The sequence below is a fragment of the Heteronotia binoei genome, chromosome 9 (assembly GCF_032191835.1).
Source record: "Heteronotia binoei isolate CCM8104 ecotype False Entrance Well chromosome 9, APGP_CSIRO_Hbin_v1, whole genome shotgun sequence".
Lineage (NCBI taxonomy): Eukaryota > Metazoa > Chordata > Lepidosauria > Squamata > Gekkonidae > Heteronotia > Heteronotia binoei.
Genome location: NC_083231.1, coordinates 118,398,260 through 118,418,507, shown reverse-complemented (window position 1 = coordinate 118,418,507; position 20,248 = coordinate 118,398,260). Strand labels below are relative to the sequence as shown.

At 49.8% G+C, this 20,248-nt stretch overlaps 1 protein-coding gene across 1 annotated transcript in view; it reads left to right on the top strand.

The window, feature by feature from the left end:
• Positions 1 to 19,868, top strand: part of DDRGK1 (DDRGK domain containing 1) — a 64,115-nt gene extending 44,247 nt beyond the window's left edge. The window contains exons 6-9 of the mRNA XM_060247193.1: positions 3,296 to 3,334; positions 18,023 to 18,079; positions 18,602 to 18,650; positions 19,649 to 19,868. Of these exons, the coding sequence (XP_060103176.1) occupies positions 3,296 to 3,334; positions 18,023 to 18,079; positions 18,602 to 18,650; positions 19,649 to 19,821 (318 nt within the window). The 3' untranslated portion in view covers positions 19,822 to 19,868. The remainder of the gene's footprint in view (positions 1 to 3,295; positions 3,335 to 18,022; positions 18,080 to 18,601; positions 18,651 to 19,648) is intronic.
• The last annotated feature ends 380 nt before the right edge of the window (positions 19,869 to 20,248 follow it).

Below are 20,248 nucleotides of genomic sequence, written 5' to 3'. Positions count from 1 at the left end.
CGTTCCCGATCTGAATACCCTCTGGGGGACACGCGGGGAGAGACGGTCCCCAAGGTAGGCAGGTCCTCGGCCATGTAGCTTGTGTGACTGTTGCTCTTGATATATATGGATGGGTGGGTGGGTGGATGGATGGATGGATGATGGATAGATGGATGGATGATGGATAGATGGATGAATGATGGATAGATGGATGGATGATGGATAGATAGGATGGATGGATGGATAGATGGATAGATAGATGGATAGATGGATGATGGATAGATAGGATGGATGGATAGATAGGATAGATGGATAGATAGGATGGATAGATAGATAGGATGGATGGATGGATAGATGGATGGATGATGGATAGATAGGATGGATAAATAGGATGGATAGATAGGATGGATGGATGGATAGGATGGATGGATGGGATGGATGGATGGATGGATGGATGGATGGGATGGATGGATGGATGGATGGATGGATAGGATGGATGGACGGATAGGATGGACGGACAGATAGATAGATAGATAGATAGATAGATAGATAGATAGATAGATAGATAGATAGATTCAGCCAGAGAAAGCACAACAACTTGAGTATCTGGCGATCGGGCAGTTCATTCCCTTTGGGATGCAAGTGGCACCGTCCCACTCCCAGCACATCCAGCAGCAGTTCCTTGTTTTATATCCCACCTGCCTCATATCTTAGGAGCACGCTCTCTGCGCCACGATGCCACCAGGGTTTCTCTGAGTGTGCCACACACCCTGTCCACCCGCTGCTTTGAATGCACCCTTGTCAGGCAAGCTGACTGTGAACCGGGAAGTAGTTGCCCTGTTTGCTCAGCCTCAGGGTCACGACTGGAGTGCCTGACTGTTATAACTGAGAGCCAGTCTGGTGTAGTGGTTAAGTGTGTGGAGTCTTCTCTCGAAGAACCGAGGTTGATTGCCCCACTCCTCTGGAATGGCCTTGGGTCAGCCATCGCTCTCACAGACATGTCCTTGAAAAGGCAGCTTCTGTCAGAGCTCTCTCAGCCCCACCCACCTCACAGGGTGTCTGTTGTGGGTGGGGGGAAGGTAAAGGAGATTGTGAGCCGCTCTGAGACTCTTTGGAGTGGAGGGCGGGATATAAATCCAATATCTTCATCTACCTCACAGGGTTTCTGTTGTTGGGGGGGAGGTAAAGGAGATTGTGAGCCGCTCTGAGACTCTCCGGAGTGGAGGGTGGGATATAAATCCAGTGTCTTCATCTACCTCACAGGGTGTCTGTTGTGGGGGGGAGGGGAAGGTAAAGGAGATTGTGAGCCGCTCTGAGACTCTCCGGAGTGGAGGGTGGGATATAAATCCAGTGTCTTCATCTACCTCACAGGGTGTCTGTTGTGGGGGGGGGGGGAGGGAAAGGAGATTGTGAGCCGCTCTGAGACTCTTTGGAGTGGAGGGCAGGATAAAAATCCAATATCTTCATCTACCTCACAGGGTGTCTGTTGTGGGGGGGGAGGTAAAGGAGATTGTGAGCCGCTCTGAGACTCTTTGGAGTGGAGGGCAGGATATAAATCCAATATCTTCATCTACCTCACAGGGTGTCTGTTGTGGGGGGGGGGGAAGGTAAAGGAGATTGTGAGCCGCTCTGAGACTCTTTGGAGTGGAGGGCAGGATATAAATCCAATATCTTCATCTACCTCACAGGGTGTCTGTTGTGGGGGGGGGGAAGTAAAGGAGATTGTGAGCTGCTCTGAGACTCTTCAGAGTGGAGGGCGGGATATAAATCCAATATCTTCATCTACCTCACAGGGTGTCTATTGTGGGGCAGGAAGGTAAAGGAGATTGTGAGCCGCTCTGAGACTCTTCGGAGTGGAGGGCGGGATATAAATCCAATATCTTCATCTACCTCACAGGGTGTCTGTTGTGGGGCAGGAAGGTAAAGGAGATTGTGAGCCGCTCTGAGACTCACTGGAGTGGAGGGCAGGATATAAATCCAATATCTTCATCTACCTCACAGGGTGCCTGTTGTGGGAGAGGGGGAAGGTAAAGGAGATTGTGAGCCGCTCTGAGACTCTTCGGAGTGGAGGGCGGGATATAAATCCAGTATCTTCATCTACCTCATAGGGTGTCTGTTGTGGGGGGGGAAGGGAAAGGAGATTGTGAGCTGCTCTGAGACTCTGGGATTCGGAGTGGAGGGTGAGATATAAATAAAAAAATCATCATCATATCACTATCAAGACTATAGAGGGCCTCCCAAGGGTTCATTTCCAACAATCCAAGGGTTGGTCTAAAAAGGGCTTGCGGGGGAATATTCACTTCATCTCCAGGAGTCAGCAGCATTGGATACTAAGGAAGGCTGCCTTGAGGTGAGCTAGTTTTGGTGCCCTGTTGAACTCAGGTACGGTTGCCCGTAGCTCCCCCCCCCCTTTTTTTTTTTTGGTGGCTACCTCTCTTATCTGGGAGAACCAGGTTTGATTCCCCACTCCTCCACTTGCAGCTGCTGGAATGGCCTTGGGTCAGTCATCGCTCTTGCAGAGTTGTCCTTGAAAGGGCAGCTGTTGTGAGAGCCCTCTCAGCCCTACCAATCTCACAGGGTGTCTGTTGTGGGGGAGGAAGGTAAAGGAGATTGTGAGCCGCTCTGAGATTCAGAGTGAAGGGCAGGATACAAATCCAATATCTTCTTCTTCTACCCCATCCAAAGGCCAGTGTGACTAGCATTCCTTCCCTCCTCCCTCCCCCGGGGGTATTCAGTTGTAGGAGTTTGGGAACTACCTGCTGTTTGCAAGACTTTCCAAACACTCACCATTGGATGTGCTCAGGTGAGGACTGGGACCCCTCTGGATGGAGGTGGCGGGGAGGTGATAGGTATGAAGAAGATGATAGTGGATTTATATCCTGCCCTGTACTCTGAATCTCAGAGCGTTCACAATCTCCTTTACCTTCTCCCCCCACCCCACAACAAACACCCTGTGAGGTAGGTGAGGCTGAGAGAGCTCTCCCAGAAGCTGCCCTTTCAAGGACAGCTCTGCGAGAGCTATGGCTAACCCAAGGCCATTCCGGCAGCTGCAAGTGGAGGAGCGGGGAATCAAACCCGGTTCTCCCAGATAAGAGTCCGCGCACTTAACCACTGCACCAAACTGGCTCTCTGTGGGAGGTGGGGTGCTGCATGAAGTGGGGGGCCCCAGCCCTTCTTACAGTTGTCTCCTTTTGCAAGCAGTTTGCAGCCGTGATCTGTTTTTTTGTAACTTCTTGTTTTTCGTTGCGGCATGTGTTTTGTTTCCTCGTGCCTCCGACAAGTCTGAATTAACAACTGTTTCTCTTGCTGTGCCCAGTCCCGTAGCTTCCTCACGGAACTGCTCAACTACATTAAGGTGCGTGACTTCTCCTCTTTCTTATTTTGTTTCAATGAATGCTCCTTAGTTTGGTAGAAGAGATCCATGTTGCTTTGATAATCAGGCACTATCTACGGACAGATGTTGTGCAGCGGCTGAAACCCACCATACAGCTGTGTCACTTGAGGGCTTCACAGGGTAGCCACGTTGGTCTGCAGTGGAAGAGCTAGATTCGAATCCGGTACCACCTCAAGAGGCCAGCAGGTTTGGGGGAGGGGTATAAGCTTTTGAGGGTCAAAGCTCCCAGAGTTTAAAGGCAAATGCAATTTTGGGCAGTATCAACAGAAGCCTAGCGTCCAGATCCCGTGATGTGATGGTATCGCTTTACTCTGCTCTGGGAAGACCTCACCTGGAGTCTTCAGTTTTGGGCACCGCATTTTAAGAAGGATGTAGACAAGCTGGAACGGGTCCAGAGGAGGGTGACGAAGGTGGTGAGGGGTCAGGAGACCAAGTCCTATGAGGAAAGGTTGAAGGAGCTGGGCATGTTTAGCCTGGAGAGGAGGCGGCTGAGAGGTGATAGGATCACCATCTTCAAGGACTTGAAGGGCTGTCCTAGAAAGGATGGGGTGGAATTGTTTTCTGTGGCCCCGGAAGGTAGGACCAGAACCAGAGGGTTGAACTTAAATCAAAAGAGTTTCCGGCTCAACATTAGGGAGAACTTTCTGACAGAGCGATTCCTCAGTGGAACAGGCTTCCTCGGGAGATGGTGGGCTCTCCTTCCTTGGAGGTTTTTCAACAGAGGCTAGATGGCCCTCTGACAGCAATGAAGATCCTGTGAATTTAGGGGGAGGGTGTTGGTGAGTTTTCCTGCATTGTGCAGGGGGTTGGACTAGATGACCCTGGAGGTCCCTTCCAACTCTAGGATTCTATGATTCTTCTATGATTCATTGGGTTGAAATTAAATTAAAAGAGTTTCTGGCTCAACATTAGGAAAAACTTCCTGACTGTTAGAACAGTTCCTCAGTGGAACAGGCTTCCTCGGGAGGTGGTGGGCTCTCCTTCCTTGGAGGTTTTGAAACAGAGGCTCGATGGCCATCTGACAGCAATGTTCCTGTGAATTTAGGGGGAGGTATTTGTGAGTTTCCTGCATTGTGCAGGGGGTTGGACTAGGTGACTCTGGAGGTCCCTTCCAACTCTGTGATTCTATCCCCCCAAATCTTGTCGGTTTCAAAGGTGCTTCTGGACTCGAATCTAGCTATTCACTGGGCTTCGGTGGTTTTGCTTGAAGGGTTAAATCTTCAGCCCTCTTCTCATGCAACAGGAGAACTTGGATCAGGGCCTGTGGATTGCCAGTCCCCCTGAGCCCAGCTTGCATCATTGTGCATCTGTATCACGCATACTGGATACTAACAGTTGCAGTTTGTAGCCTGCAAATATCCAAATACACGAGTGAACATAAGAGAGGCTATGCTGGATCAGGCCAATGGCTCATTCAGTCCAACACTCTGTGTTACACAGTGGCCATAAATCCAAGGTGCCATCAGAAGGTCCACCACCACCAGTGGGGTTAGAAGCCCTTCCACTTTGCCTCCCCCGCAAGCACCAAGAAGACAGAGCATTACTCCCCCAGACATAAGAACATAAGAGAAGCCATGTTGGATCAGGCCAGTGGTCCATCCAGTCCAACACTCTGTGTCTCATAAGAACATAAGAGAAGTCCTGCTGGATCAGGCCAGTGGCCCATCCAGTCCAGCACTCTGTGTCACATAAGAGAAGCCATGTTGGATCAGGCCAGTGGTCCATACAGTCCAACACTCTGTGTCTCATAAGAACATAAGAGAAGGCCTGTTGGATCAGGCCAGTGGCCCATCCAGTCCAACACTCTGTGTCACATAAGAACATAAGAGAAGCCATGTTGGATCAGGCCAGTGGTCCATCCAGTCCAACACTCTGTGTCTCATAAGAACATAAGAGAAGTCCTGCTGGATCAGGCCAGTGGCCCATCCAGTTCAACACTCTGTGTCACATAAGAACATAAGAGAAGCCATGTTGGATCAGGCCAGTGGTCCATCCAGTCCAACACTCTGTGTCACATAAGAACATAAGAGAAGCCCTGTTGGATTAGGCCAGTGGCCCATCCAGTCCAACACTCTGTGTCACATAAGAACATAAGAGAAGCCCTGTTGGATCAGGCCAGTGGCCCATCCAGTCCAACACTGTGTGTCTCATAAGAACGTAAGAGAAGCCATGTTGGATCAGGCCAGTGGCCCATCCAGTCCAACACTCTGTGTCACATAAGAACTTAAGAGAAGCCATGTTGGATCAGGCCAGTGGCCCATCCAGTCCCACACTCTCTGTCACATAAGAACATAAGAGAAGCCATGTATAAATGAAGATAGGCTGTGTGTATACAAGAAAATATTGTTAAAACAGTATGTTCATTTTTAAAAAGAATGCTGTTAATCAGAGCTTCTGCCCTAAGTGTTGAAGAGGCGAGCGTGAGCTTACTCTCTGGCATTTTGTAGTTGGCTCCTCCTCCCATGGCTGCCATTTTATAGTAGGTTCTGCCTCAGGCGGCAGACATTTTGTGGTCGCCCCATCGCCTCATAATTCTAAAGGTGACCAGGGGCTCAGAAAAATGGGGAGGGAGGCTGTACTCATCAGATACATGGAAACTGTGAGGTAATTTGTACATTTTATTCCTTATACTTTTGAAAAAATCAGGACATACTGCCCTGCCATAACATAAAAGTCGAATGGAGGACTAACTGCCGGTTTGGAGAATTTTCAGATCTTCAGTAGCATCGTCATACTCAGTGCTGAGTTCTGCCTCATGTGGCCAGAATTTAAATCTCTTAAACGATAGCGGGGATTTAAAAAAAAAAGAAAAAGAAAAAAAAAAGAATAATTGCATAATGACAAGGCAGAGACCAGCACGATACCGTGATTCTTTTCGGTATTCCACGAATTCTCTTAAAAGCACCCAGGAGAGATGCATTGTGGCAAATCTTTTAATGGCCGCAGGTGTTGTGATTACGGAAACGCAGAACTCGACTAAATCCCAGAGCTGTTCGAAGGAGCTGAAAGGGGAGAAATCAATGCCATGCCGAGGAGTGCACAGCCGCCGGCTTGAGGTTGTTTTAAACATTTTATTGTTGTATGTTAATATTTTGCAAGCTGTTGCGAAAAACCTCTTTTCTGCCCCCCCCCCCCGGCTGAGCATGTGGGATATAAATTTATTAATAATAATAATAAATTAGGGAGGGGATCAGACTGAGAGGTGATCGCTCAGATACGTAGCCTCCATTTTTCTTAATTACAGGAGTCGTTTTTGCAGCCGGGTTCCTAGTAGACGTGGCAATTATTTTCTCAGCGCTGCGAGTTTCCAGTGCTTAAATATGAATATTTGAAACGTGCCAATGGGCTGGCTTGCAGCGTGCCCCGGCAGATTGCTACCCTCAGTCTGGAAAGTTAGTTTGAAATCCGTGCTCGGCCATAGGCTCTCAGGGCGACCTTGAACAGACCATGCGGTCCAGCCTTTTGCTATTACCACATAAACCGGGGTCCCGAACGTGGTGCCCCTCAAGCCTGCAGCCAGGATTTTAAAAGTTGGTGAGGGGCATTTTTTAAAAGTTAGGGTCTCTTAGCATCTCCCCTCCCCTTGTGATTCTTTTAATCTGCTAAAAAAACATTTCCATGACTCTACATACTAACTCACTGCCCACCTTCTCTGTATTTCCATGACTCTACATACTAGCTCACTGCCCACTTTCTCTGTATTTCAATGACTCTGCATACTAGATCACTGCCCACTTTCTCTATATTTCCATGACTCTACATACTAACTCACTGCCCACTTTCTCTATATTTCCATGACTCTACATACTAACTCACTGCCCACTTTCTCTATATTACTGCCCACTTTCTCGAGAGCCAGTTTGGTGTAGTGATTAAGTGTGCAGGGACTCTTATCTGGGAGAACGGGTTTGATTCCCCACTCCTCCTTGCAGCTGCTGGAATGGTTTTGGGTCAGCCATAGCTCTCGCAGCGTTGTCCTTGAAAGAGCAGCAGTTGTGAGAGCCCTCTCAGCCCCACCTACTTCACAGGGTGTCTGTTGTTGGGGGAGGAAGATAAAGGAGATTGTAAGCCGCTCTGAGTCTCTGACTCAGAGAGAAGGGCGAGGTATAAATCTGCAATCTTCTTCCTCTTCTTCTTCTAGAGTCCTCTCAACCCCACCCACCTCACGAGGTGTCTGTTGTGGGGGAGGAAGATAAAGGAGATTGTGAGCCGCGCTGAGTCTCTGACTCAGAGAGAAGGGTGAGGTATAAATCTGCAGTCTTCTCCTCTTCTTCTTCTAGAGTCCTCTCAGCCCCACCTACCTCACAGGGTGTCTGTTGTGGGGGGGAGGAAGATACAGGAGATAGCAAGCCGCTCTGAGTCTCTGATTCAGAGAGAAGGGCGAGTATAAATCTGCATTTCTTCTTCTTCTTCTTCTTCTTCTTCTTCTTCTCCTTCTTCTTCTTCTTCTTCTTCTTCTTCTTCTTCTTCTTCTTCTTCTCTTCTTCTTCTTCTTCTTCTTCTTCTTCTTCAGCAAGACGAGACCCATGCTTGCTTTGCACACAGCAGGTCTCAAATTTTATCTCCAGTTAAAGAATCTCGGGCAGCAGGTATTGGGAAAGACGTTTCTCTGCCTGAGTGGACCCTACTGAACCAGGTAGGCCACGCTGTTGGACTGCCTTCCTCCATGAAGAGAAACTTGATCTCGACAGAATTGTTTGTGGGTAGGGGGTGAATAAGTGGGGAGAAGGGGTTAATTGAGCCCCCTGTAGAAGGGGGTGATGTAAAAGACCTCAGCCTGAGTCCCTGGAGAAGGGGGTGACGTAAAAGACCTCAACCTGAGTCACTGGAGAAGGGGGTGATGTAAAAGACCTCAGCCTGAGTCCCTGGAGAAGGGGGTGATGTAAAAGACCTCAGCCTGAGTCCCTGGAGAAGGGGGGTGATGTAAAAGACCTCAGCTTGAGTCCCTGGAGAAGGGGGTGATGTAAAAGACCTCAGCCTGAGTCCCTGGAGAAGGGGGTGATGTAAAAGACCTCAGCCTGGAGTCCCTGGAGAAGGGGGGTGATGTAAAAGACCTCAACCTGAGTCCCTGGAGAAGGGGGTGATGTAAAAGACCTCAACCTGAGTCCCTGGAGAAGGGGGTGATGTAAAAGACCTCAGCCTGAGTCCCTGGAGAAGGGAGTGATGTAAAAGACCTGCCTGAGTCCCTAGAGAAGGGGGTGATGTAAAAAGACCTCAGCCTGAGTCCCTGGAGAAGGGGGTGATGTAAAAGACCTCAGCCTGAGTCCCTGGAGAAGGGGGTGATGTAAAAGACCTCAGCCTGAATCCCTTGGAGAAGGGGGTGATGTAAAAGACCTCAGCCTGAGCCCCCTGGAGAAGGGGGTGATGTAAAAGACCTCAGCCTGAGTCCTTGGAGAAGGGAGTGATGTAAAAGACCTGCCTGAGTCCCTAGAGAAGGGGGTGATGTAAAAGACCTCAGCCTGAGTCCCTGGAGAAGGGGGTGATGTAAAAGACCTCAGCCTGAGTCCCTGGAGAAGGGGGTGATGTAAAAGACCTCAGCCTGAGTCCTTGGAGAAGGGGGTGATGTAAAAGACCTCAGCCTGAGTCCCTGGAGAAGGGGGTGGATGTAAAAGACCTCAGCCTGAGTCCCTAGAGAAGGGGGTGATGTAAAAGACCTCAGCCTGAGTCCCTGGAGAAGGGGGTGATGTAAAAGACCTCAGCCTGAGTCCCTGGAGAAGGGGGTGATGTAAAAGACCTCAGCCTGAGTCCCTGGAGAAGGGGGTGATGTAAAAGACCTCAGGCTGAATCCCTTGGAGAAGGGGGTGATGTAAAAGACCTCAGCCTGAGCCCCCTGGAGAAGGGGGTGATGTAAAAGACCTCAGCCTGAGTCCCTGGAGAAGGGAGTGATGTAAAAGACCTCAGCCTGAGTCCCTAGAGAAGGGGGTGATGTAAAAGACCTCAGCCTGAGTCCCTGGAGATGGGGGTGATGTAAAAGACCTCAGCCTGAGTCCCTGGAGAAGGGGGTGCTGTAAAAGACCTCTGAGTCCCTTGGAGAAGGGGGTGATGTAAAAGACCTCAGCCTGAGCCCCTGGAGAATGGAGTGATGTAAAAGACCTCAGCCTGAGTCCCTAGAGAAGGGGGTGATGTAAAAGACCTCAGCCTGAGTCCCTGGAGAAGGGGGTGAGGTAAAAGACCTCAGCCTGAGTCCCTAGAGAAGGGGGTGATGTAAAAGACCTCAGCCTGAGTCCCTAGAGAAGGGGGGTGATGTAAAAGACCTCAGCCTGAGTCCCTGGAGAAGGGGGTGATGTAAAAGGACCTCAGTCTGAGTCCCTAGAGAAGGGGGTGATGTAAAAGACCTCAGTCTGAGTCCCTGGAGAAGGGGGTGAGGTAAAAGACCTCAGCCTGAGTCCCTGGAGAAGGGGGTGAGGTAAAAGACCTCAGCCTGAGTCCCTGGAGAAGGGGGTGATGTAAAAGACCTCAGTCTGAGTCCCTGGAGAAGGGGGTGATGTAAAAGACCTCAGTCTGAGTCCCTGGAGAAGGGGGTGAGGTAAAAGACCTCAGCCTGAGTCCCTGGAGAAGGGGGTGAGGTAAAAGACCTCAGCCTGAGTCCCTGGAGAAGGGGGTGATGTAAAAGACCTCAGCCTGAGTCCCTAGAGAAGGGGGTGATGTAAAAGACCTCAGCCTGAGTCCCTGGAGAAGGGGGTGAGGTAAAAGACCTCAGCCTGAGTCCCTGGAGAAGGGGGTGATGTAAAAGACCTCAGCCTGAGTCCCTAGAGAAGGGGGTGACGTGAAAAACCTCAGCCTGAGCCGCCTGGAGAAGGTGGTGATGTAAAAGACCTCAACCTGAGTCCCAAAGAAGGGGTGATGTAAAAGACCTCAGCCTGAGTCCCTGGAGAAGGGGGTGATGTAAAAGACATCAGCCTGCGTCCCCTAGAGAAGGGGGAGACGTGAAAGACCTCAGCCTGAGCCGCCTGGAGAAGGTGGTGATGTGAAAGACCTCAGCCTGAGTCCCTGGAGAGCGGCTGCCGGCCCGAGTCTACAATACGAACCTTGATGGACAGGTGGTCCCATTCAGTGTTAAGGCAGCTTCACAACTTCACACCATGGCGTTGGATGACATTTACCGGGTGCCATCCAATCTCTTCCGTTTTGCTTCTCCCCTCGAAGAGATCGCCTTTGTCTCGCCGTGTGCATTTCTGCGAAGAACGTATTAAATTCAAAAGGTCACACAAACCTTTTGGCACGGCTTCCCGTGGGCGTACTCACCCATCAGGTTTTCAGACTCGGAAACTTGAATCACCCCTTTTCATGCTTCTTCACCATCCCTCCTACCTGTGAAGGCTGGTGACAGAAAACCTTAGCTGGGATATGCATCTTTGCAAATCTTTTCTAAAGAGGATGGGGAAAAAATGAAGCACAAAACGCTAAATGAGAGGGGGATCTTTCTTGTGAGATTAAAGTCTCCTTTCATTTACCTTTGCTAGACCAAATTGGAGAGCCAGTTTGGTGTAGTGGTTAAGTGTGCGGACTCTTATCTAGGAGAACCAGGTTTGATTCCCCACTCCTCCACTTGCACCTGCTGGCATGGCCTTGGGAAGGTAAAGGAGATTGTGAGCCGCTCTGAGACTTTCCGGAGTGGAGGGCGGGATATAAATCCAATATCTTCATCTACCTCAAAGGGTGTGTGTTGTGGGAGAGGAAGGTAAAGGAGATTTTGAGCCGCTCTGAGACTCTTTGGAGTGGAGGGCGGGATATAAATCCAATATCTCATCTACCTCACAGGGTGTCTGTTGTGCGGGGGGGGGGGGGGGAAGGAAAGGAGATTGTGAGCCGCTCTGAGACTCTTCGGAGTGGAGGGCGGAATATAAATCCAACATCTTCATCTACCTCACAGGGTGTCGGTTGTGGGGGGGGGGAAGGGAAAGGAGATTGTGAGCCGCTCTGAGACTCTTCGGAGTGGAGGGCGGAATATAAATCCAACATCTTCATTCTACCTCACAGGGTGTCTGTTGTGGGGGGGGGGGGAGGAAAGGAGATTGTGAGCCGCTCTGAGACTCTTTGGAGTGGAGGGTGGGATATAATTCCAATATCTTCATCTACCTCACAGGGTGTCTGTTGTGGGGGGGGGGGGAAGGGAAAGGAGATTGTGAGCCGCTCGGAGACTCTTCGGAGTGGAGGGCGGAATATAACTCCAATATCTTCATCTACCTCACAGGGTGTCTGTTGTGGGGGGGGGGGAGGGAAAGGAGATTGTGAGCCGCTTGGAGACTCTTCGGAGTGGAGGGCGGAATATAACTCCAATATCTTCATCTACCTCACAGGGTGTCTGTTGTGGGGTGGGGAGATAAAGGAGATTGTGAGCCGCTCGGAGACTCTTCGGAGTGGAGGGTGGAATATAAATCCAATATCTTCATCTACCTCACAGGGTGTCTGTTGTGGGGGAGGAAGGGAAAGGAGATTGTGAGCCGCTCTGAGACTCTTCAGAGTGGAGGGCGGGATATAAATCCAATATCTTCATCTACCTCACAGGGTGCCTGTTGTGGGGGAGGAAGGGAAAGGAGATTGTGAGCCGCTCGGAGACTCTTCGGAGTGGAGGGCCGGCTATAAATCCAACATCATCTTCAAATCTGTATCGCAAATTGGCATAAAGCCAATAGATTTTACAGCTAAGCTTTATTGGACAAGCTTACCTATGAAAGAGAGTGCTCTGTAGCAGTAACGGAAACCTTTTTGCCCTTTTGCCGCCCCCAACTTGTATCAGGTTTGACGACTCTGTCAGGGGTGTTGAAGTCATTTGTTACGAGGGCCGGATCTGACATAAAGGAGACCTTGTCGGGCCGGGCCATGCGTGTCATAAAATGTAATGCCAGGTAGCAGATTTAAACTTTATAAAGGTCACAGGCAAACACAACTAAAGATTTTTTTAAAAATCATAAGATAAGATATGCTTAAAAGATTGGCACCCTTGCACTATTTTGTTTATTCAACAGTCCCTGGTAACTGAAACCTCTTGCTGTGAATTACTGCGTCAAAATCTGGAGACAATGTCTGTGCAGTAGCAATCTCGAGTATGCTGTCCAGGTTTTGTTCATGCGTGCGTGTAAGTTTGATATTCACCGTGGTAGCTTGTGATTTCAGCTAGCCCGATCTTGTCCAGTCTCGGAAGCTAAGCACTGTCGGCTTTAGTCAGCATTTGGATGGGAGGCTGTTACGAAGGACCAGGGTTTTTACAGAGAGGCAGGCAATGGCAAACCACCTCTGTTCGTCTCTTGCCCTGACAACCTTGCTAGGGGTCACCGTAAGAAAGAGGTGACTTGGTGGCAAAAAAGAGGCGACTTGGAGGCAAAAAAAAAAAAATTGTGATTTTTTAGTTCATGGCTTTTAATGACTTTCCCCCTAATTTTTGTCCTGCTTATATTGCTTTTAGTGCTTTAAGGTTAAAAAGGTGGGCCGATTAATGCTTTTTATGAAGCCTCGTGGCACAGGGTGGTAAAGCTGCAGTAATGCAATCGGAGCTCTGCTTGCGACCCGAGTTCGATCCCGGCGGAAGCTGGGTTCAGGTAGCCGGCTCCAGGTTGACTCAGCCTTCCATCTTTCTGAGGTCGGTCAAAGGAGTCCCCAGCTTGCTGGGGGGAAAGTGTAGAGGACTGGGGAAGGCGATGGCAAACCACCCCGTCAAAAGCCTGCCGTGAAAAAGTTGTGAGAGCAACGTCACCCCAGAGTTGAAAATGACTAGTGCTTGCACAGAGGACCTTTCCATTTAAAAGAGGCCTGTGGTGCAGAGTGTTAAAGCTGCAGTGCTGCAATCGAAGCTCTGCTTGCAACCTGAGTTCGATCCCAGCGGAAGCTGGGTTCAGGTAGCCGGCTCGAGGTTGACTCAGCCTTCCATCCTTCCGAGTTTGGGAAACGGAATACCCAGCTTGCTGGGGGGGCGGGAAGCTAAGATGACTGGGGAAGGCGATGGCAAACCACCCCATTAAAAAGGATGCTGTGAAAACGTGCTACTTCCTCCTTTCCCCCCACCCCGCCCCAAAGCTGCTAGGACAAGGAGATTGAATTTATCCCCTGCCCTTCACTCAGAGTCTCAGAGCAGCTCACAATCTCCTTTCCCTTCCTCTCCCCACAGCAGACATCCTGTGAGACGGGTGGGGCTGAGAGAGCCCTGACAGAAACGAAATTAAAAAAAAATAGAACACCCTTTTTTAACAGAAGCTGTGCAGAACCTTGGCAGTTCCAAGCTCTGAGAACTGGTTTTCATAGACTGGTTCTAGATCGGTACGCTCAGTCCATGATGCTCAGTTCTCTAGCTTGACTGCATCTGACTTCATAACTAGGAAGCTTGGGAGCCTGTGTTGTTATACAACATTTGATCTTATTTCCTTGTTCTGTCTTTTTCTTTCTTTTTTTTAAAAAGCTGCTGTTCCCCACCTCCTTGCTACCGAAGCCAGAAATAGAACATAAGGGATAAATATTTTATAGCCAGAATTTGAGCCAAGAATTCAGCATGACTGGTAGGGCGTTTCCCTCTCCTCCCCGCAAGATATATAAGAATAATAATAACAAAAGTTGAAATTAAAAGCAATGCTGTTAACTTGTGGAGCTCTCTATCATGGACAGCCAGTTTGGTGTGGTGGGTTAAGTGGGCGGGCTCTTATCTGGGAGAACCGGGTTTGATTCACCACTCCTCCACTTGCACCTGCTTGAATGGCCTTGGATCAGCCAGAGCTCTGGCAGAGGTTGTCCTTGAAAGGGCAGATTCTGGGAGAGCTCTCTCAGCCCCACTCCCCTCATGGGGTATCTGCTGTGGGGGAGGAAGGGAAAGGAGATTGTAGGCAGCTCTGAGACTCTGTCCTTGAAAGGGCAGCTTTTGGGAGAGCTCTCTTAGACCCACCCCCCTCACAAGGTGTCTGTTGTGGGAAAGGAAGGGAAAGAAGATTGTAGGCAGCTCTGATTCTCTGTCCTTGAAAGGGCAACTTCTGGGAGATCTCTCTCAGCCCCACCCACCTCACAGGGTGCCTGTTGTGGATGGGGGGGGGAAGGGAAAGGAGATTGTGAGCCGCTCTGAGACTCTTCGTAGTGGAGGGCGGGATATAAATCCAATATCTTCATCTACCTCACAGGGTGCCTGTTGTGGTGGGCGAAAGGTAAAGGAGATTGTGAGCCGCTCTTAGACTCTTGAGTGGAGGGCGGAATATAAATCCAATGTCGTCGTCTTCTTCATTTATGAGGGCCAAATCTGACATAAATGAGACCTTGTCTGATAGATAGATAGATAAATTTATTGTCATTGTTCACAACAAAAAGAGAGCAATGAAATGAGGTGCTCTTCCACATGTTGGACTCAGCCATGTGTGTATCTGTTTAAGATTAGGTAGTAGAAATATAAACTTTATAAAGGACACAGACAAACATAATTAAAGATTTTTAAAAAAGAAAACTTAAAACATTAGCACTCATTGGTCTTAAATGTCCTTTTTTGTAGCTCTCCCATGGGATCCAGGGAACTAGGCAAAGGAAGCTCTGGCTCTTTCCTTCCTTCCCCAGGGGACCAGGAGGGGGAGGAGCCAATAGAAGGCTCAGTAGCTCTGCTGTGTGATTGAGAGAGCCCGGCAAGGCAAGCTTTCCCTCCTCTCCTTCCTCCCCAAGTGAGGAGCCTCAGCCAATGGAGAAAATAGAGGTTTTGCTCTGTAACTCCTGTGCAATTGAGCAAGCCTTGCAAAGCAAGCTGTGATGTAGGCGGAAGCAAGAGAGAGGGAGAAGAAGCAGATGACAGCCAGTTGCTCGGGGGCCTAAGAGGAGCCCTCCGGAGGGCTGATTTGGCCCCTGGGCCACATGTTTGACACCCCTGCTATAGATTGATGGTCTCCAGAACATCCTGTCATTAGCAGCCCTGCTCAGGTCTTGCAGACCAGGGGCCTTTGTGGCTTCCTTGGTTGAGTCCCTCCATCTCACGTTGGGCCTTCCTCTTTTCCTGCTACTCTCAGCTTTCCCCAATATTCTTCTTGCCTTTCCCAGGGACTCTTGTCTTCTCATCATGTGACCAAAGTGTGATAGCCTCAGTTTAGTCATTTTTAGCTTCTAGGGAGAGTTTAGGCTTGATTGGAGGGGATTGGATCAACATCTGGAGGAGAGCTCCATCAGTGGTTTTTAGCCATAAGGTACAGATGGAACTCTCTGTCTGGGGCAGTGATGCTCTGGATTCTTGGTGCTTTGGAGGGGGGGGGGTCTCTGGGAGGGCTTCAGGAGTTCTGGCCCCACTGGTGGGCCTCCTGATGGCCCCTCGGTTTTGGCCACTGTGTGACACAGAGTGTTGGACTGGATGGGCCATAGGCCTGATCCAACATGGCTTCTCTTATGTGACACAGAGTGTTGGAATGGATGGGCCACTGGCCTGATCCAACATGGCTTCTCTTATGTGACACAGAGAGTTGGACTGGATGGGCCATTGGCCTGATCCAACATGGCTTCTCTTATGTTCTTATGTCTGGGGTGGCGATGCTGTGTCTTCTTGTGCTTGTTGGGACAACAGTGGGAGGGCTTTTAGTGCCATGGCCCCACTGGTGTACCTCCTGATGGCACTTGGGTTTTTTGGCCACTGTGTGACACAGAATGTTGGACTGGATGGGCCGTTGGCCTGAGCTAACATGGCTTCTCTTACGTTCTTACGTCTGGGGCAGTGATGCTCTGTATTCTTGGTGCTTGGGGGAGGGCAACAGTGGGAGGGCTTCTAGTGTCCTGGCCCCGCTGGTGGACCTCCTGATGGCACCTGGTTTTCTTGGCCACTGTGTGACACAGAGCATTGGACTGGATGGGCCATTGGCCTGATCCAACATGGATTCTCTTACGTTCTTACGTCTGGTGCTCTGTATTCCTGGTGCTTGGGGGAGGGCAACAGTGGGAGGGCTTCTGGAGTCCTGGCTGTACTGGTGGACCTCTTGATGGCATCTGTGTTTTGACCTTTGAGTGACACAAGAGCTTTGGACTGGATGGGCCATTGACTGGATCCAGCATGGCTTCTCTTATGTGTATTCTTGGTGCTTTGGGGGGCAAAAGTGGGAGGGGGGCAAAAGTTGTGAAGTTCTGGGTTTTGGGGGGCAAAAGTTGTGAAGTTCTGGCTCTTCTGGCGGACTTCCTGATGGCCCCTGGGTTTTGGCTACTGTGTGACACAGAGTGATCGACTGGATGGGCCATCGGCATGATCCATCATACCTTCTCTTATGTTCTTTTGTCTGGGGCAGTGATGCTCTGTCTTCTTTGTGTTTGTGGGGGCAACAGTGTGTGTGGGGGGGCGCTTCTGGAAGTCTGGCCCTGCTGATAGACCTCCTGCTGGTTGACCTGGGTTTTCTCCACTGTATAACACAGAGCTTTGGACTGGATGGACATCTGGCTGGATCCAACGTGGCTTCTTGTATGCTCTTGGTGTTTGGGGGGCAAGAGTGGGAGGGCTTCTGGAGTTCTGGCTCTGCTGGTGGACCTCCTGGTGATGCCTGGTTTTTTGACCACTGTGACACAGACTGTTGGACTGGATGGGCCATTGGCCTGATTCAACATTGCTTCTCTTATGTTCTTACGTGACACAGAGTGTTGGACTGGATGGGCCATTGGCCTGATCCAACATGGCTTCTCTTATGTTCTTACATAACACAGAGTGTTGGACTGGATGGGCCATTGGCCTGATTCAACATTGCTTCTCTTATGTTCTTACGTGACACAGAGTGTTGGACTGGATGGGCCATTGGCCTGATCCAACATGGCTTCTCTTATGTTCTTACGTGACACAGAGTGTTGGACTGGATGGGCCATTGGCCTGATTCAACATTGCTTCTCTTATGTTCTTACGTGACACAGAGTGTTGGACTGGATGGGCCATTGGCCTGATCCAACATGGCTTCTCTTATGTTCTTACGTGACACAGAGTGTTGGACTGGATGGGCCATTGGCCTGATCCAACATTGCTTCTCTTATGTTCTTATGTGACACAGAGTGTAGGACTGGATGGGCCATTGGCCTGATCCAACATGGCTTCTCTTATGTTCTTACGTGACACAGAGTGTTGGACTGGATGGGCCCCTGGCCTGATCCAACAAGGCTTCTCTTATGTTCTTACGTGACACAGAGTGTTGGACTGGATGGGCCCCTGGCCTGATCCAACATGGCTTCTCTTATGTTCTTATGTGACACAGACTGTTGGACTGGATGGGCCATTGGCCTGATTCAACATTGCTTCTCTTATGTCCTTATTTCTGGGGCAGTGATGCTTTGTATTCTTGGTGCTTGGGGGGGCAACAGTGGAGGGCTTGTGTAATTCTGGCCCTCCTGGTGGACTTCCTGGTGACCTCTGGGTTTTGGCCACTGTGTGACACAGAGTGTTGGACAGGATGCGCCACTGGCCTGTTCCAACATGGAGTCTCTTATGTTCCTGCGATCTAAAACCCACTGATTTGTCTTTTTGCTGGTCCACAGTATCCGTAAAACTCTCCTTCAACACCACACTTCAGATAAATCCACTAAGTCTTAAGCTACTGAGAAATAATAGATTAAAAACAGAGCTGAGAGCCTGTGTCTGTAGTCGAGATTGACAGTTACGTTTGATAATTTAGACGCATCATATTGTTTCAGCCCAGCAAAAAATTTTGCCTAGCCGGTTTCAGATCCTGTTTCTTTTCACAGAGCATGAAGGTGGTTCTTCTCGAAGACCTGGCTTCTCACATGGGACTAAGGACACAGGTATATGTTTGCGTGAGAGCTTACTGACAGAATGGCGCGCTTTGGAAACAACACAAAGGTGCCACTGAAAACGTTTCTGCTTGAAGTTCTTCCCTTCCCACCTCCCACCCCTCTGGGCTTGAATATGATACGGTGTCACTGTTTTCCTGTGCATTTCCTGTCAGCGGCAGCCAGTGACGCGGGCAGAGAAATGCACAACGCAAATGACGTCGCAGGGAAAACATTGCTAAAGAATCTCAGAGGTTGTGCTGGGTTGGTCTGCAGCAGAACATCCCGATTCGAGTCCAGTTAGCACCTTATGGACCACGAGGGGCCAAACTGTGGGTTGGGAGCTGTGAAAGCAACGTCACCCCAGAGTCGGAAACAACTGATGCTTGCACAGGGGACTACCTTGACCTTTAATGTCCCTTAAAGTGGACAGCGGCCAAGCCTCTTGGGGAATGCACGTGGTGTCTGAAAGCGTTCTGACGTTCCTGCAAGAGCGTGAGACGTGCCGCTTACCGGATTGTTTTCTCTCAACAGGAAGCAATTAACAGAGTACAAGACCTGATGGCAGATGGAACGCTAACAGGTAACAGTGAAAACAGTACGCGAGTTGGGTTGCCTGGTTTAGCTGGAAGCAGATGTCCGCCTTGCAGAAGCTGCACACCTGAACATCCCCGCAGTTTTATTCAGCTGCGTTTCCAACCTGCAGCCTGCTAGCGGTGAATTTTCAGCTGTTCGTAAAAAAAAAAAATTATATCTTTCCAAATAGATTCAGAACGGCAAATGGAAGTGTAAGAAGGCACTTTTTGAGAGCCAGTTTGGTGTAGTGGTTAAGCTTGTGGACTCTTATCTGGGAGAACCAGGTTTGATTCCCCACTCTTCCACTTGCAGCTGCTGGAATGGCCTTGGGTCAGCCATAGTTCTCGTAGGAGTTGTCCTTGAAATGGCAGCTTCTGTCAGAGCTCTCTCAGCCCCTCCCCCCACCTCACAGGGTGCCTGTTATGGGGGAAGAAGATAGATTGTGAGCCGCTCTGAGAGCGGTAAGCTGCGGTACTGCAGTCCAAGCTCTCTGCTCATGAACTGAGTTCGATCCCGGGGGAAGCTGAGTTCAGGTAGCCGGCTCAAGGTTGCCCCAGCCTTCCATCCTTCCAAGGTCAGTAAAAGGAGTACCCAAGTTGCTGGGGAGAAAGTGTAGATGACTGGGGAAGGCAATGGCAAACCACCCCCGTTAAAAAGGCTGTCGTGAAAACGTCATGATGTGGCGTCATCCCAGAGTCGGAAACGACTGGTGCTTGCACAGGGGACCACCTTTACCTTTAAACCAGGGGTGGGGAACCTTTTTTATGCCAAGGGCCATATGGATATTTATAACATCATTCGTGGGCCATAAAAAATTATCGACTTAAAAAGCAGTGCTCCGCCGAGGGAGAATGATTCATTCCAGCAAAAGTAATGCAAATACTTGTTTTTCTATTTCAAGTCATGTGGGGAGAGCCTAAGCTCACACACAGACACACACACACGGTCCACCACCCTAGGCAAATGCCTCCGGAGTTTAATCCCTTTCCTGGCCTTGGCTCTTAGGTGTTATCGACGACCGTGGCAAGTTCATCTACATCACGCCGGAGGAGATGACATCGGTGGCCGAGTTCGTTCGCCGGAGGGGCCGCATCTCCATCACCGAACTGGCTCAGCAAAGCAATTGTCTCATCAACCTGGAACCCGAGACCCGAGCAGTCGCTAAGGGAGCGGCCTAAGAAAACCGGTATCCCCCTACAGGGAAATAAACTGGATCGGGAACACAGCGAAGGCTCCACATGTTTTAACAGCTCCCTGAAACATTGGGATATATTTTTTTTTTATTTTGTAGTTGCAAGAAACTGTTTGCTATTTGAAAAGGTTTTCCAAAAAAAAAAATTATGAATGTTCATATCTTTATAACAGGCAGGGCTTTTTTTGTAGTAGGGACTCCTTTGCCTATTAGGCCACACACCCCTGATGTAACCAATCCTCCAAGAGCTTACAGGGCTCTTCTTACAGGGCCTGCTGTAAGCTCCAGGAGGATTGGCTGCATAAGAACAAAAGAGAAGCCGTGTTGGATCAGGCCAGTGGCCCATCCAGTCCAACGCTCTGTGTCACACAGTGGCCAAAAAACAAAACAAAAGCCCAAGTGCCATCAGGAGG